Source organism: Ascaphus truei, chromosome 3 (assembly GCF_040206685.1).
Source record: "Ascaphus truei isolate aAscTru1 chromosome 3, aAscTru1.hap1, whole genome shotgun sequence".
Lineage (NCBI taxonomy): Eukaryota > Metazoa > Chordata > Amphibia > Anura > Ascaphidae > Ascaphus > Ascaphus truei.
The window spans coordinates 419,414,144-419,429,288 of NC_134485.1; the positions used below are offsets into that span (position 1 = coordinate 419,414,144).

Genomic DNA, 15,145 nt, shown 5'->3' on the forward strand with positions numbered 1-15,145 from the left:
ATTAGCCAGTCTCCACCTGGACTAATGAGAGCTCTGTAAAAAGCCTCATGTGAGACAAAGGAAGGAGATTTTGCTCAGCACACACGGGTGCTGACATGAGGAGAGAGACTCTCTTGAGCATACAGGATACTGTGTGCTGATAACAAGACACCAAGGGAACAGCCCTCTTTTCCAGGGTGCAGCAAACCCACAGACCTACCAGAGGCTGGACCCTCAACAAACACCCATCCATCCAGAACCAGAGGCTGACTTGAAGGGCCACCTGCATTGGAGGTACCTTTTTTAGACTTTGGGGTGATAGACTGGTAAGGGGCTTTTCCTCCCGGTCTTGTAAGAGAAGGACTGGGGAAGTAAGTTAGCCCTTGCAAAGTGACAGGTGTTTGTTGTTTTTGTATATTTTTGTTTGCTGTGCTGTTTAAAGGGACAGGCTTAATAAAGTCATATGTTAATTTTCACCCTAAACGGTCTCCATTTGCATACCTCTGCACACATCTCTTACAGGCAGAAACTATTAAGAGGTCAACATTGGTTACAAATCGACCTAAAAATACCAGTATTGTTTTATTGCAGGGCGACCCACAGTCCATGCCTAGTTTTATGTGCTCATCTAAGTGTAGTCATGCCTAACAATGCCTACAGTCATCTATCCTGCTGGCAGTAAAACCTGATAAGTTACAGGAATGCCAGCAGTAATCATGGAGGTTTGCCCTCACACCCTAGTGAGGTGCCCTATGTATGGATGGGAGTGGCTACATGTTCTGAGTCCATTATTAGTGACCACAGAGATGTGCCTGCCTCCTGAGGTATAAAAAGCACTGCACTGCCTAAAGTTGTTGTGGAAGGTTGCAGCGTGTGGTTGCTGCTAGTTGATGGTGCAAGGTGAAGCAGCCAATTAAAGGTGCCCACTAGTGCCATCAATTTATATCAAGCCAGAGAAGGCCAACTGTGTCCAGGGACCTGGCACAGGGGTGATCTCCCTACGGGGAGAGGGAATCCCACTCCATTGGGAGGGCCTACCTTTTAAAGGGAATCACGGAAGAATGTGCGGCTGAGACAAGGACTGTGAGGGGCAGCTGGCCCTTATCACCACGCACAATAAATATGGCTTGTTTACCAAGAACCCCATGGTGTGAGTCTGCAATTACTCTCCTGGGGCCCTCACCACCAAGAAGGAGTTCCTCATCAGGACCATCTACCTGCATAAGCATAGATCCTGATGAGGTGGAGGCGCTGCACGTGATGTAAGTAGGACTCGTCACCCACTACCTCAGATACCTGTCTTGTTAACATCCCCGAATACCATCATGCGGGAGACTCAGGAGTCCTGTTGCCTACAGGTGCACCACCATACACAGACATGTAACGGGGCTGGATAGACCACAGGGGCCATTGTGAGATTGGGTGGGTCAGACCAGAGACAAACAAGCGTTACATAAGGATAAACGATATCTGGTTTGCAAGTGGTGGGGATTGAAATATGGCTACCCTGACACTAGAATATGTACCCTGAAATGCATTCCTTGGGGGATTCTGCAGTATCAGGGTGCGCGGCTAGCACGACTGGTCCAAACGTTGGTTGTTTGCAAAATAGATATTTGTAAGTATGATAGAAATAAAGTTATGAAGTGTTTTATACATTGAAGTAAAGTTTAAACGTCAAAGAGTTTATTTTTATTCAGGCGTAAAACGGTCGTGGGGCTGATTGATGAAAGGGGTGGGTTGAGAGTACGCCCAAAAGGAGGGACATTTTTATTTTCAATGTAAGGGTTTAGTATACAAATTGTGCATTTGAATTACGAATGAGAATTCAACAAAGGTGTGTTTTCGGATTAGACACATGAATTTTCATATTTCTTACGACAGTGACCTCTGTGGAAATAACCTATTACATCAGGATTTCTGTTTAATTTTATCTTTTGATTTTAAGAAACGGTCTGCATTTTTATACTACAGTATATGTTCTTGTAATAACCCTTTTTCTGTAACCTGAGCACTATATATTTTGTATGTAACGGATTTTCTGGCCTAGCCTCACCCACCCAATCTCACATTGGCCCCTGTGGTCTGACCAGTCCCCATTACAGTGTAGTGTCTGGTGGTGCACCTGTTGGCAACAGGACTCCTGAGTCTCCCGCATGATGTTGTGTGGGGATTGCCAACCCAGACAGGCAGCTGAGGTAGTGTACTTGAGTCCTACCTAGATCCAGTGCAGCGCCTCCACCTCATCAGGATCCCTGCGTCCGCATGGGGATGATTCTGATGAGGAACTCCTCTGTGGTGCCTTCCTCTGCAGAGTAATCCCAGACTCACACACGAGGGTATCTTTGATCAAGGTCATCTTTATTGGCATGGTGGTATGGGCCAGCTGCCCCTCACAGCTATCAGCTTAGCCGCTCATTCCTTTGCTGCACTCCATCTGAAAGGTTCCTCCTTCTCCTAATGGAGTTGCTTTCCACCTCTCCCCTTAGGGAGATTCAACAGCTTCTCTCTGTCTCTCTGCTCAGAGCTGCACAGACTCACAGCTAGCATGAGACTACTGCAACACTGTTGCAGACCTTCACGTGCCTTTCACTGAACAGAGGCAGCACAACAACAGGAAACTGAACCACTAACTTTAGGCAGTGCTGTGTCTTATATCACCTCAGGAACAGGCACATCTCTGATGTCACTAAGGGTGGACACCAAGCATGTTGTCACTTCCTTTGGGACATATGACACCTCACCAGGGTTTGAGGGCAAACCTCCATGATGACTACTGGCAATCCTGCATACTTACCAGGTTTACTGCCAGCATGAGAAATAGATATGTACACCAATTTTACACATGGCTACATATATATTAAATCCAACCTTTAATCAGTAATACTTTGGGCTCCAAATGAACTGTTGCACGCTTTGTAGGGAGTAATTAACATTTTCGGACACATTTTCCTACAACAGATTTTTGTGTCTTAAGTGCATAATTTTCTTAATAAACAGAGACCAGAGACTGCAAATTAATATTTTTTAGATTTCTTTGGTGCTGGCGGCAAATTACAGATAGATATTGTGACAAAGTAAGAGTAAAATATTAACCTAATTGAAAGTACCTTGCGAAAGAGAAAGGCGAGTTGGCTAGAGTAGCCGTGTGTATTAACCCTTGTCGCTTATATAAGTCACATGCTCATAAGTGTGCTGTTCGTGACAGATGGTATATGGGGACGGGTTGAGGGGAGATCTTATTCATTTGACGGACCTTGTGAGGTGAAGATTGGATCAGATAGAAGTACCTTGCAAAGGAGAACGGTGAGGCAGCTAGGTAGCTGTATTACTCCTTGTCCCATACACGTCACGTGCTCACAGGTGTGACATACGTGACATTGGACTTTATCTTGTAGCGCAGGGGTCCCCAACACGCTGCCCGCGAGTGCCCTCACTTCCGGTATCTGGAACACAGACCGGTTTTGCATGCTTTCCATAGTAACCAAGGTTACCTGATGTCACGTGCCGTATATGGAACGCATAGCACTGCCAAGCGTTACGACCAGGCTATACATTCCACATACTGTACAGGAAGTGACATCAGGTAACCTTGGTTACTATGGAACGTATGCAAAAGTGGTATTCGTTCCAGATACCGGAAGTTATGTTTTATTGATGTTTTATGAGTGTTAAAAAGAGACAGAGAGCAACTATGAATGATGCTTTCCCTCACCAGTTCAGAATGAGGGAGGTAATCAGGTTAATTAAAGATTGGATAGGGTATATAACTCCAGCACAGGCCATGGTTTAGTTAAGCCTGAGGAAAAGGCACGGTGCTCTGAAGAGCGCTCAAGCTTTGCCCGTTTGGGAAATCCATGTGGTAAATATGTATTTCTAAAATTACTTTTCACTTGCCATTTACACTCTCTCTGAGTATCAATTAGTGATTGAACAGTACTTTTGTAAAATAATTTGTTGTAATTTTTTTGGAACTATTTTTATAAAATGATTGAGTTAGCAAATATGTAGTACTTGAGTGTCGGTCTAAATTCACTTTTTGTTCACTTTATTATTGCTCCAGACCGGCACCACTTTAAAGAAAAATAAAATCATATTTCTTGCAATAAAGTTTTGTCCTGAGATAACACCTGGGACAGGTTTTTATTCATGTTTTACGCGGATTAATCCGCTATGTAATGCTCTGTATTTTTTTTATGTATCATGTTTCAACACTAATATTTATTTACCTTCATCCCCATTTCCCATTTCTCTGTACCTCAGAAGCCGAAAACTTCAATAAGCAGAGTTAAGAAAAAGTAGGGACAGGGAGTGGGTGGGAAAGACTGATGTTTGGTTGGGTATTTTTACTGGTCAACATTGGAACCCCGATTGGTATAGACTTGATCCTTCATTGCGGAAGGTAACTGCAGCACATATATATTCAATATGTAATTTCATTGATGGAATGTCCCAATCCCGTCTTTGGACAATGTCCCAATCCCGTCTTTGGACAATGTCCCAATCCCGTCTTTGGACAATGTCCCAATCCCGTCTTTGGACAATGTCCCAATCCCGTCTTTGGACAATGTCCCAATCCCGTCTTTGTGCAAAAAAGTAAAGATAAACCTTTTCATTGTGCATTACAGAAGCTGCCTATTTCCATATCCAAGAAGAGCGAACTACATTCCAAATCACATCCACCAACGACCCATTCAGCAGTAAGGGCTCCGTGACGACCACAGTCATATAGGGTATATTTACTAAGTGATGCAATGTAAAAAGACCTGTTCCTAGAAGAGAACTTCATGCTATCTTGTGGTATAACACTGCATAATAAATATGGCCATGATGAGCTACTGGAGTAATATAGCTTACCTGTGAAAAGTTAAAGACTGGCTGTGTCGTGCCCCACACCACAGGCGAGCGAGAGGCTTCCTGTGCGGAGAAGAGCTTGCACTTCAGGTATGAATTGCATGCGGAGGAAGGCTCAACACCAGCAGGCATGAATCCTTTCCCCTCAGGCACCATGAGGACAACATGCAGTAACAAGCCGTCCTCCTCAGCTGCCTGCTGCAGGTCTTGGGAGAATGGCACTCGGGGCACTTCTGCTACAATATTACGGGGGGCAATGTGCCTGTCAGGCGGGATGTAGGACAGATGCCGTGTCTGAGGGGGTGGCTCGTTGTCTGAAGCAGAGTGGTTTTCATGCCCTGGAATGGTCACGCCGTGGCTGGAAGCGTAGGCTGGAGCCTGCAGTGCTGGCTCAGATGTCTTCTCAGTAGCACTTGTGAGATCTTTGTTATCTCCTGCAAGCTCCACAGAAACCTGTGTCATGGAAAAGACAACACACTAAGAGATGGTATGTGGCTCCTATAAACAGATAGTCTAGCAACTGTACTAACCAGGCAAAGGGTCCTCTGTGCTGCACTGCAGCTGTGTGACCAGCAGCTAACTCCTGTGAGGCCCGAGAAGGTGTGCAGGAGAGGTGGGAAACTGGTAGTGATGCTATGGGGTCAGGATACTAAAGGTTGTCTCCTTTGTCTCTAGAAGATTGTGTTTTAAGGTTCATCTCATGATCCAGTTGTAAAAATATATAAATAATAGAAACGCTTGTATTATATGTTTGTCTTGTATGACAGTAGTGTATACAGTGCTGTGAAGTGTATGCAGAGTATAGGCCCTGCACCTATGTTGGTGTTTTGGGCACAGGGAGACGCAGATGATGCGTTTCCTGTTATCCCTGTGCTACTCGTACTCTTCCCTTTATGGTGACCCACCTATGTATTTTCAGAGCACGTATGGAGCATGAAGGGCCATATTTATTTAGTTGTGCTATTCACAGAGACACCTTTCAGCACCGGAAGACGCCTAATAACTAAATGATGCTATAAATGTGTCTTACCCCATTGGAGGGGGTCTTGTGGAATAGCACTGGTTTTTAAACATGGCTCACAGTACTTAAGAAAAAGCATGAGCACATAAGAATAATGATTTTTCAAAGGTCTTACAATATGATGTTTAAAACCAGAGACGAACATGAAACACAGACAGAGATCAATGCACATCCAGCGAAACTTTATACACGGTACAGTGCCTAAATATACATGTATTGATATCTATTAAATAAAATGGTCTTTTAGTTTAACATTTTGGCCAAATTGTTGTAAGCCCCTGAGCCAACTGCATGGCAGACCAAAATCTCAAGGGTCCCTACACTAATATAAATTCTTAATAACCTGTGCATTGCCAGGAAGAATGATTTACAATAAATCTGTCAAAATTAGTTGCAAAGTTTTTTGGGGGTTCAATATGAGCTTGTGGGTGTTCTATATGTCTTACAATATGATGTCAATGTGTAGGGAAGATAATAGTATAGGGAAATGTAATAGTGTGTAGGACAGGCCTGTGAGGATTCTGGGATAAACCCACAATAACTCAGGGCTTTAGTTTCATCAGTGTGATGTACCAGAGTATACCTTTAGTGGCCCAACATCCATCTTCTCTCGTTCTTCGTCTGTGGCGCGCACGGGGAGATCACAACTCAAAGAGAGACCCTGGGACTGGAGGACATCACGCAGAGGAAGGGTGGCAGAGCCAACGGGTCCCGGCTGCAGGGTGAATAGGAAACCTTAAAACCCAAGAATTGTTCATTTCACAGATACGAGTCATGCTCATGTGTCCCACCTATCATGCCAACCACATATTTTAATACGTTCAAATCCAGATAAATGTACTATGCATTGTGAAGGAAAATGTGTGCCCTCTGTTTCTAAGGCTGCGTCCATAGAGGCGGGAGCTGCGCTCCTCCGTGCTGACCCTGAGGCTTGTCTGCGCAATCAGGAGCGATTGCATGAACTAGCAGACGAGCCAGCGTGCGCGATCGGGAGGCGGAGCACTGACGACACTGGGCCAATAGCCCGCGAACCACCGACACGTTGACGCTGCTTCGCTCTGATTGGAGGTTTTCAGCCGACAGCGCGCTCAGAAACAGGCTCTGCTATCGGCTGAAAATCCCTGCGCCTCAGCACGCCTGCGGATGCTCGCGGGAGCCCCCTCTCAAGACATCCTCATTGAGGATGACGGGGCTCATCGCGGAGCGTCCGCACGGCTCAGCGCCGACTCTCTTTCTATGGACTCAGCCTAACACACTTAGACTGTTCCTGTTAAAGTTGCAGGACACAGCATATAATGGACATGCAGTAAAAGTGAGAGACATCACCCACATAAGAGCGGTTGTACGTATTTTAACCCCTTTTGCAAAATATAAAATAAACACACACACCAGTGGGTGCCTATGAAGTGACCGTACATGATTTTAGTGGCTGGGTTTCCCCAGGAAGATACTTGAATCATGCTGACAATCAGATTTTCATGTTCCCCAAGAGATGAGGACTCATCGGGCATCTTGCACCCCCATTCACGAAGCCTTACGGCTTAGAACGGCTTGGTGTACACGGCCCAGTGTTATAAACGCGGTAGAGGAACCAGGAAGCGGAGAATGTGAAACGTATTTATACCTTTTGCTGGGATCCTTTCCGCAGGAAGACCCTGAAAGTCAGGTCTGTGTTCCACCAGTGCTCAATCATCCGCCCGCTGAACAGGACGGGAAACACAAAACGCTGCTGGAACTTCACCACTGGAGGAACAAGGGGAAACCGGGCTGGTGAATGACATGCCAGGAAACAAACAGCCGCCTGCCGTAATTTACGGAACCGACGCTGTGGTGGCCAACTCCAGTCCCCCCTCCCCCCCCCCCCCCCGGCCACCAACAGGCCAGGTATTAGGGATATCCCTGCTTCAGAACAGGTGGCTCAATCAGTGGCTCAGTCAACGATAGCCACCTGGCCTATTGGTGGCCCTTGAGGACTGGAGTTGGCCACCCCTGCAATAAAGCATTGTATGCTCTCTGGGGCAGGCATCACCCCACAATGTTTTGGTTACATGTGTGGGGTTCCTATTCCTTCCAGTCAGTAAATGCGGTGGAAAGGCAAAGGTAAGAAAAAACAGACACAAACAAGTTGGATTGTTAACTGTAAATAGGCAGACAAGATGGGCCACATTAAACTCACTTTCTGTGTCCCACTAAGGCACTGTATGCAAATGTCCCGCTGGCAGTTAAAGGGATTCTTTGGTGATTTTTTGATGGCCTCCAAACCTCAACTTGGCTTTTGTTGTAGTGATTAGGGGGAATTGTTTAATTTAAACCACACATTTTGAGACCAAGAAGTTTCAAGTTTGTAGATCAATAGTACAGTGTGTACGGCAGTGAGGTTAACACAACATAATATCCGTGGCACAGAGATAAAGCAACGTAACCTAGCAAGGTCATAAGGAGGTTAACATGCTGGAGGGGCCTAAGTGAATCACTATATAATGTGCATCAATGGGAGAAGGAGCGGCTCAGTGAGTAAAGACACTGACTGTAAAACAATGGCACGGAGTGGGAATCAGGGGAACTTGCTTCAATTCCTGGTGTCGGCTCGTTGTGACCTTGGGCAAGTCACTTTATCTCCCTGTGCCTCAGGCACCACAAACAGATTGTAAGCTCCACGGGGCAGGGACTGGGTCTGTAAAAATTCCTATGGTCCCGTTTGTAGGTTTTGGATGAGTGTCCTCCCTAAGTTCCTACACGCACGCTCGAATGGAGTTTCTTGGGGAATAGCGTGTTAGAAAAAATCCGAAATAAATAATGTGTATGAAAAAGATCAAACGGCGCTCCACTGGGCTTATCAAAATAGCACATTTATTATATATTAATAACAGGAAAGTGCTGTTTGAGCTTTTCCATCTTTGGCCTTCACCTTGTCCCTGATTGGAGCGACAGGCACCCTTTGCACGATACTGTACCTGCTGTTATTGTGAGTGCTTGTTCTTTCTGCTTTGTGTCATGCATACGTGCAACGTAATATCTGGGCACTTACATCCGCCTGCAATCTTGTTTGAGACGAGGCGAGTTATCTCGGATGCCATGGAGACCTCCCCTGCTCTGTTCCGGGGGGACACTGGGAAGTGGAACTCCACAAAAAAGGTTCTGGGGACAAGTTGGATACGAGAGCATGGAGGCTATATATGTTACTAGGCCAGGGGTGCTCCACTCCAGTCCTCAAGGGCCACGTTTTCAGGATATCCCTGCTTCAGCACAGGTGGCTTAATCATTTTGACTGAGCCACCTGTGCTGAAGCAGGGATATCCTTCAAACCTGACCTGTTGGTGGCCCTTGAAGACTGACATTGACCCCCCCAGTACTATGCTCATACATACAAAGAGACACACACATATGTGTATTTAGATGTGTATGCGTAGTATAATTACATTACAATAGACCCATGGCACTTTTCTGCCAGAATACAACGTACAGCCCATTTTTCACACAGCTTGTAGCAACTAAAGTGCTTCAATTATACATCCTCTCCCAACCCTCACTATAAATCATCATATTACAAAATTGCATACAAAACCGCTGCCGTGCCGAACAACTGCCACACCTGAAGAACCCTGTGAGGATTAAATGCTTTCACACTGCAAGCCATAGTTGGTCCAATAAAAAGGTATTATACTATAGTATCTATTTTTTTCCTTCACATACTATATACCAAGATAAACTCAAAGCGCAGTACACCAGATACAATACTGATCTGAAACACACAAAAACCATCATGAAACATCATTTATTATTGGTCCCCTTTCTCAAACAGACACCCTGTGCCCAAGACGGCAGTTTCCTTGAATCCTTGTTAAAAAGACGATATTCACCCAACTAAATATTCCACGCTCTCCAGCTTTCTAACCCTCACCTGGGGAACGGACTTTTGGCACTATTAACTCATCTGCCCGTTCAGGGACCTACAACACATGGCACAGAAAAACATGACGGGCACTAATAGCTGCCAAGGTTAAGGCAGCATATAAAAGCATAACAAATGCTGCTGTTACTTTATCTTCTCCATGACCAATACAGCTTCACATCTGCACAACCCCAGCACATACTAAAAACCCAACACCTGAATGCCAAGTAACAGCCCAGCTGTAGTCTTGATCGCTATGTATTGTCCTCTCTGCGGTGTTCCTCAAGAGCCCCACCCACTCTTACCGCTTGACAGAGGACACCGGCCGGGGAGGTTTCCCCTTGCTGCTTTTCTTGCTCGGTGTGACCAGGGTGCTGTCTGCCGGGATTCTCAAGGACTCCACGACCACTCGTGCCACGTGGATTCGACCCAGCAGCGCCAACCGGTCCATGGTCAGGTTGACGGTGTCAGATTTCAGTGCGCCTTTAAGGGATCTTTTCGGCGTCCTATGAACGCTGATGATGACAGTGAGAAATCTGAGCTCCTATGGTGGTTATCAAGAGATGCACATCAAGTGATGCCCAAACATAAAAAGGTAGGGATTTACATGTGAAGCCTTTGCATGTATGTTTGGAACCTTTAATTCTGCGTGTACACTGAATTTTAGAGTAGGACCAATATATTAGTGTATATATTTAAATATCTTAATGTCGTCAGAGGGCTTTCAATGCTTTAAGTAATTGTTAACGTGCTTACTATCATAAAAATATTGCGTATACATTGTTTTTTACCTGGAGTCTCTTAATGACACATTGTCCCCGACTTCATGTGCTGCTGACATCTGAGACTGATCCAGCTGAAGCCCTTGATCTTTGGTATTATTTGTAGCCTTTTCCCTTCGAGATTTGATCTGATCCTCATCACTGAGGAAGTCGATGAGGCTGGTGTCCGATTTCTTCACATCGGGAGAACGAAGATTCATTGATTATTACATCAGCTTTCATGCAATATAATTGGACACTGCACAAACTGACTTCTGAGTGTGTTAAATTAATTATAAATCAGACTTGTGAAATCTCTATCCCGTCCCAGCAAGTGTATTTCAAGATCCCTCTTTTCAAAGATACTTTTTAGGGAAATAGCATAACAAGGACTTCACACCCCTCCTCCTCACACATCAGCCCTACTATTTGCCAGACACTGAAATCCCTGATAATTGTTGTCATTGATGAACCTACAACCTACATGGTGCAATTGGAAACACACAAGGATTCCCCTTCCCTCCGTTTGGTGCTTTGCCGGTAATTTATATTGCCTGCATTTTTACAGTATAAAAGCACCGAATATATAGTCGGTGGTGTCCATCATAGAAGAATAAATAACTGATTCTCCCGAATCCCTTACAGGTGCTGTATAGAAGAGGTTCTCCAGAAGGCTCTGGTCATAGTGCGGGTCGTTGAGCTCACTCTCATTGTAGAAGTCACTTCCTGCCGATACAGACTCTGGTGGCGAGCCCGTCCCATCCCAGTAACGCGCAGGTGACAAAGCGGAGCTGGGAGAGACGGAGAGGGGGTAGGAACGTGAAAAAAAAAAAAAAAGATTAGAATAAAAGTCAGTTGTTGGCTGAGTGATATAGAGAACAGCAGTGATATCAGCCTCATGTGAGACACACATTCACCCAGTGACTGCCTTGTACCAAGCAGTCTTATATACCCCAAGGTGACTGATGTTATAGAGCCCAGCAGTGACATCAGCAAGTCAGATTTGCTATGTGAGTATTCTCTAGAATCAACATTATTACATAGGGGCATTGTCTTCAACCTTGAATTTTAGAGTCCTGGTGGACCACACTTGTTGGGTTATCATTTTAGATTGTCAGGTTATGTTCTTTTCTACCATCATCTCACAGGATACAGCCTCGAGCCACTTATTCATTACAACTTAGGCCCTTACTTTGTGTCTGTCGAAGGCAGTTTTCGGGGCAAAAATTCTCATTAAAAAAGTCTATGTGGATTTTCGGCTGAGAACAGCTGTTTTTGCTCAATTTGTAGTTGTATATAAACTTTTGCGAGATCATGGGCTAAGTCAGGGATGCGCAAACTGGGGGGCGGGAGATTTTTCTGGTGGGGCGCGGGCGATTGCAGAGGCCCCGCGCTCTTACCCCAGGCATTTAATTAAATGTCGGGAGATCTCCTGGCTTTACCCATAACTGTCTCCTTCCCCCCCCTCCCCTTTCACCTCTACTGCTCTCTAGCCTTAAACCCTTTCCCCTCACCTGTGGAACGCCCCGACACGCACTATACGCCAAGCATCCTCTCTCCCCATCTTGAAGTCAAATCTTAACACACCTCTTAAAGCATCCAAGTAGCCTGTACTCATGGCTACTATCCAACACCCACAGTTCCTCCTACCAAGCATTGTGTCCTCACACTGCCATCTATAGCCTTTAATGCCTCACCTGCGGTCTCTGGTATGTTGGGAGATATACACTTAGATTGTAAGCTCTCCGGGGCAGGGATTCAGTTTCATACTGTCCAATTTTGTTTGTTGCACTTATTGTATTATAATTCCCTGTACTGTATTGTCTCAGTTGTAAAGCGCTGAGTGAACTGTGGGCGCTATATAAATAACGATATACATACGCACATCCCCAGTGTTTACTGGCCTCCAATCTCAAATGTGGGCAAGTGACATCATCACATCGGAATTAAAGCTTCACCTGGTTCTATCTTCCATATGGTTCTATCCCATGCAAAATGGATTGTCACTTAGAGAGGTTCTGGAAAGTATAGGTGTCTGCAGAGTTTTGGATTTCAACGGTTAAGGAAAACCAACAAATGTTGAAGCATGTAGGGGAGGGGTCGCCAACGCCTGTATTCAAGGGCCACCAACAGGTCAGGTTTTCAGGATACCCTTGCTTCAGCAAGGGTTGCTCAATCAGTGGTTCAGTCTTCAACTAAGCCACATGTGCTGAAGCAGGGATATCCTGAAAACCTGACCTGTTGGTGGCCCTTGAGGGTAGCCGTTGGCCACCTCTGATGTAGGGGATTATAGCGTTAAGACAGAATGACGCGTTCAAGAACAAAAGCATCAACACACACAAACCCGGTCACCCCAAACCTATGCGCTGGCATCACACAGACATCAAAAACAACCCAGTGCCCCAAGCCTTTCTATACGAAGCATAGACTGGCACGCACACTTACCTGCCCAGAAGCAGCTCGATGGCTCTGGTCTCACTGTGAGCTTCTAACTCAGGGAGCATGCAGTCCGCAGACTGGAGGAGGACATCCCTGCTTGAGGAAGACTTGTGGATATTGAGCAGGTTTTGGAGAAGTCTCTGGGATAGGAAATCTGGTGCATCCCTTCAATGAAAGTCAATTATCAGCATGCATCATACTCTACCATATTTCTATCAGTTTGCAATATGCAATGTTATTCATGCTCGTGTCAGTCGCCGGTTGGTAACGGCAGGACGGGGCATTCGAAAGCGTGCGGTTCTAGTATAAAAATGTCATAAAATGTACAGATTAAAAAATAAAAGCATCAATAAAAATATCTTGAGCAGCCATATCACCAGCGCCAAGCCATTTACCTATATTGCATCTTCTTATGGGGAGCAGAGAGTATGTGACGTTACACTGATGTCTATAAAGCCCAGATCTTCTTGTGCCTTTAATCCCATCCACATGACAGATCCCACTACTTCATTTTTTATTTAAATATGCATAACTTCAACATTTCTCCCATGTAGTAACACAGGAGGGAGAGGGAGTAGGTGGTACGATACCTTTTATTGGATCAACAAGTAGTTGATATGTTACAAGCTTTCCAACCTCTCAGGGTCCTTCATCAGGTCCTACCCCTACCGAGAGGTTGGAAAGCTTGCACCATAACTACTTGTCGGTCCAATAAAAAGGTATCGTACCCCTACTCCCTCCTTTGTTACTACGTGGAAGAAAGGACCGACGCTGGTACCAACCCTTCTCTGCCTAACGTGGTTACATAAAGTTTTTAAAACAAAACGCATCTAACTGCGCTTGATTTTAAAATGAGCAAAAACACTGACGTGTGGCCAGTACCGGACCTGTGCTGCTGTGGTAGCTCTATCTGCAGACTGGGCCAGGTTTACATGGGCCAGCAATACACTGAAGGGGACTTCTTTACAATGTAATGTCCAATACCCAGTGGTCCAAGTATGATCATTATTTTTGCCATTATTTACATGCCTACAGGACCACTACTTTCTATGATTATTATTATTTTTGCCACTATTTACATGCCTACAGTACCACTACTTTTTCTAAAATGTACTTACAGGGGCACAGTACCATTACTTTAAAAGAAGAAGAAGAAAAAAAAAGTATTTACCGGTCCACAATGACACCACTTTCTATTATTTTTGGTAACATTTACAGGCCAACAGTACCACTACTTTTTAAAAAAAATTTTTTTAGGGGTCCACAGTACCAGTACTCTCCGCCCGCAGAAGGTGGGACTCATCTGTGTGACAGAGGCAAAGGTAAGATAAAAACCCATGCATTTGTATTAGGAAATTAGCATTTATCAAAGGAGTATTCTGTCCGAACAACGTGAATTCTCATATTCCAAACCCAGAGACCTCTCTGGATGAGCTTATAGGCTGTTTTATATCATTACACTGTTGGCATTTCTATATTGTACGTTTGTTGGAACATTTTTTTCTGTAACCAAGCACTGTACTATTTTTGTATATATAATCTAAAATGTAATTAGTATTGCGTTTGGGCTCTAAATGAATTGAACACTTCTTGAAGAGATTAACCACATTTTAGGCAACATTTTGCCACTTTGGGCTGTGTGTTAAATTACATATTTTTCCTAGTAAACAGAGACCAAGGACTCTGCAGGAAAGACCTGGAATTATCCTTGGTGGTGGCAGCGAATTGAAGTGTAGTGTGACGGTGTCTGGGGAGATGCTGCTCATTTTAAGGACCCAGCTGGGAAATAAATGAGTCAGCTGGATAGCTTGGTGTATTAACCCCTCGTCACATACACAAGTCACGTGCTCATAGGTGTGCCGGTCGTGACCGTACCATTTAATTCAAATGTGATCTGGTCATTCTTTTTCTCCCTATTAACTCTTTAAAATAATGATGCTGCCATCATCAGCTAAATAAAAAAACAAAGGGGAGAGTTCTGGATGTATAAATTTATCTATCTATCTATCTATCTATCTATCTATATATATATATATATATATATATATATATATATATATATATCTCTATCTATCTATCTATCTATCTATCTATATATATATATATATAAATCCATTTACAAACAGTTCTATCAAAAAACAAATTAAGGAAAGAGCCCCAAAAACACTGCAAAGAATGTGGATATTAAAAGTTTAAAAA

The 15,145-nt window shown here is 44.5% G+C and overlaps 1 protein-coding gene across 1 annotated transcript in view; it reads right to left on the bottom strand.

Annotated features, from left to right (window-relative positions):
- The window catches only part of C2CD3 (C2 domain containing 3 centriole elongation regulator), a 76,992-nt gene that overhangs the window by 49,007 nt on the left and 12,840 nt on the right, over window positions 1–15,145 (bottom strand). Inside the window, exons 7-14 of the mRNA XM_075593223.1 lie at window positions 12,953–13,111; window positions 11,151–11,298; window positions 10,538–10,701; window positions 10,052–10,261; window positions 8,883–8,992; window positions 7,479–7,597; window positions 6,438–6,569; window positions 4,837–5,286 (exon numbers count right to left, since the gene is read on the bottom strand). Coding sequence (XP_075449338.1) covers window positions 4,837–5,286; window positions 6,438–6,569; window positions 7,479–7,597; window positions 8,883–8,992; window positions 10,052–10,261; window positions 10,538–10,701; window positions 11,151–11,298; window positions 12,953–13,111 — 1,492 coding nt within the window. The remainder of the gene's footprint in view (window positions 1–4,836; window positions 5,287–6,437; window positions 6,570–7,478; window positions 7,598–8,882; window positions 8,993–10,051; window positions 10,262–10,537; window positions 10,702–11,150; window positions 11,299–12,952; window positions 13,112–15,145) is intronic.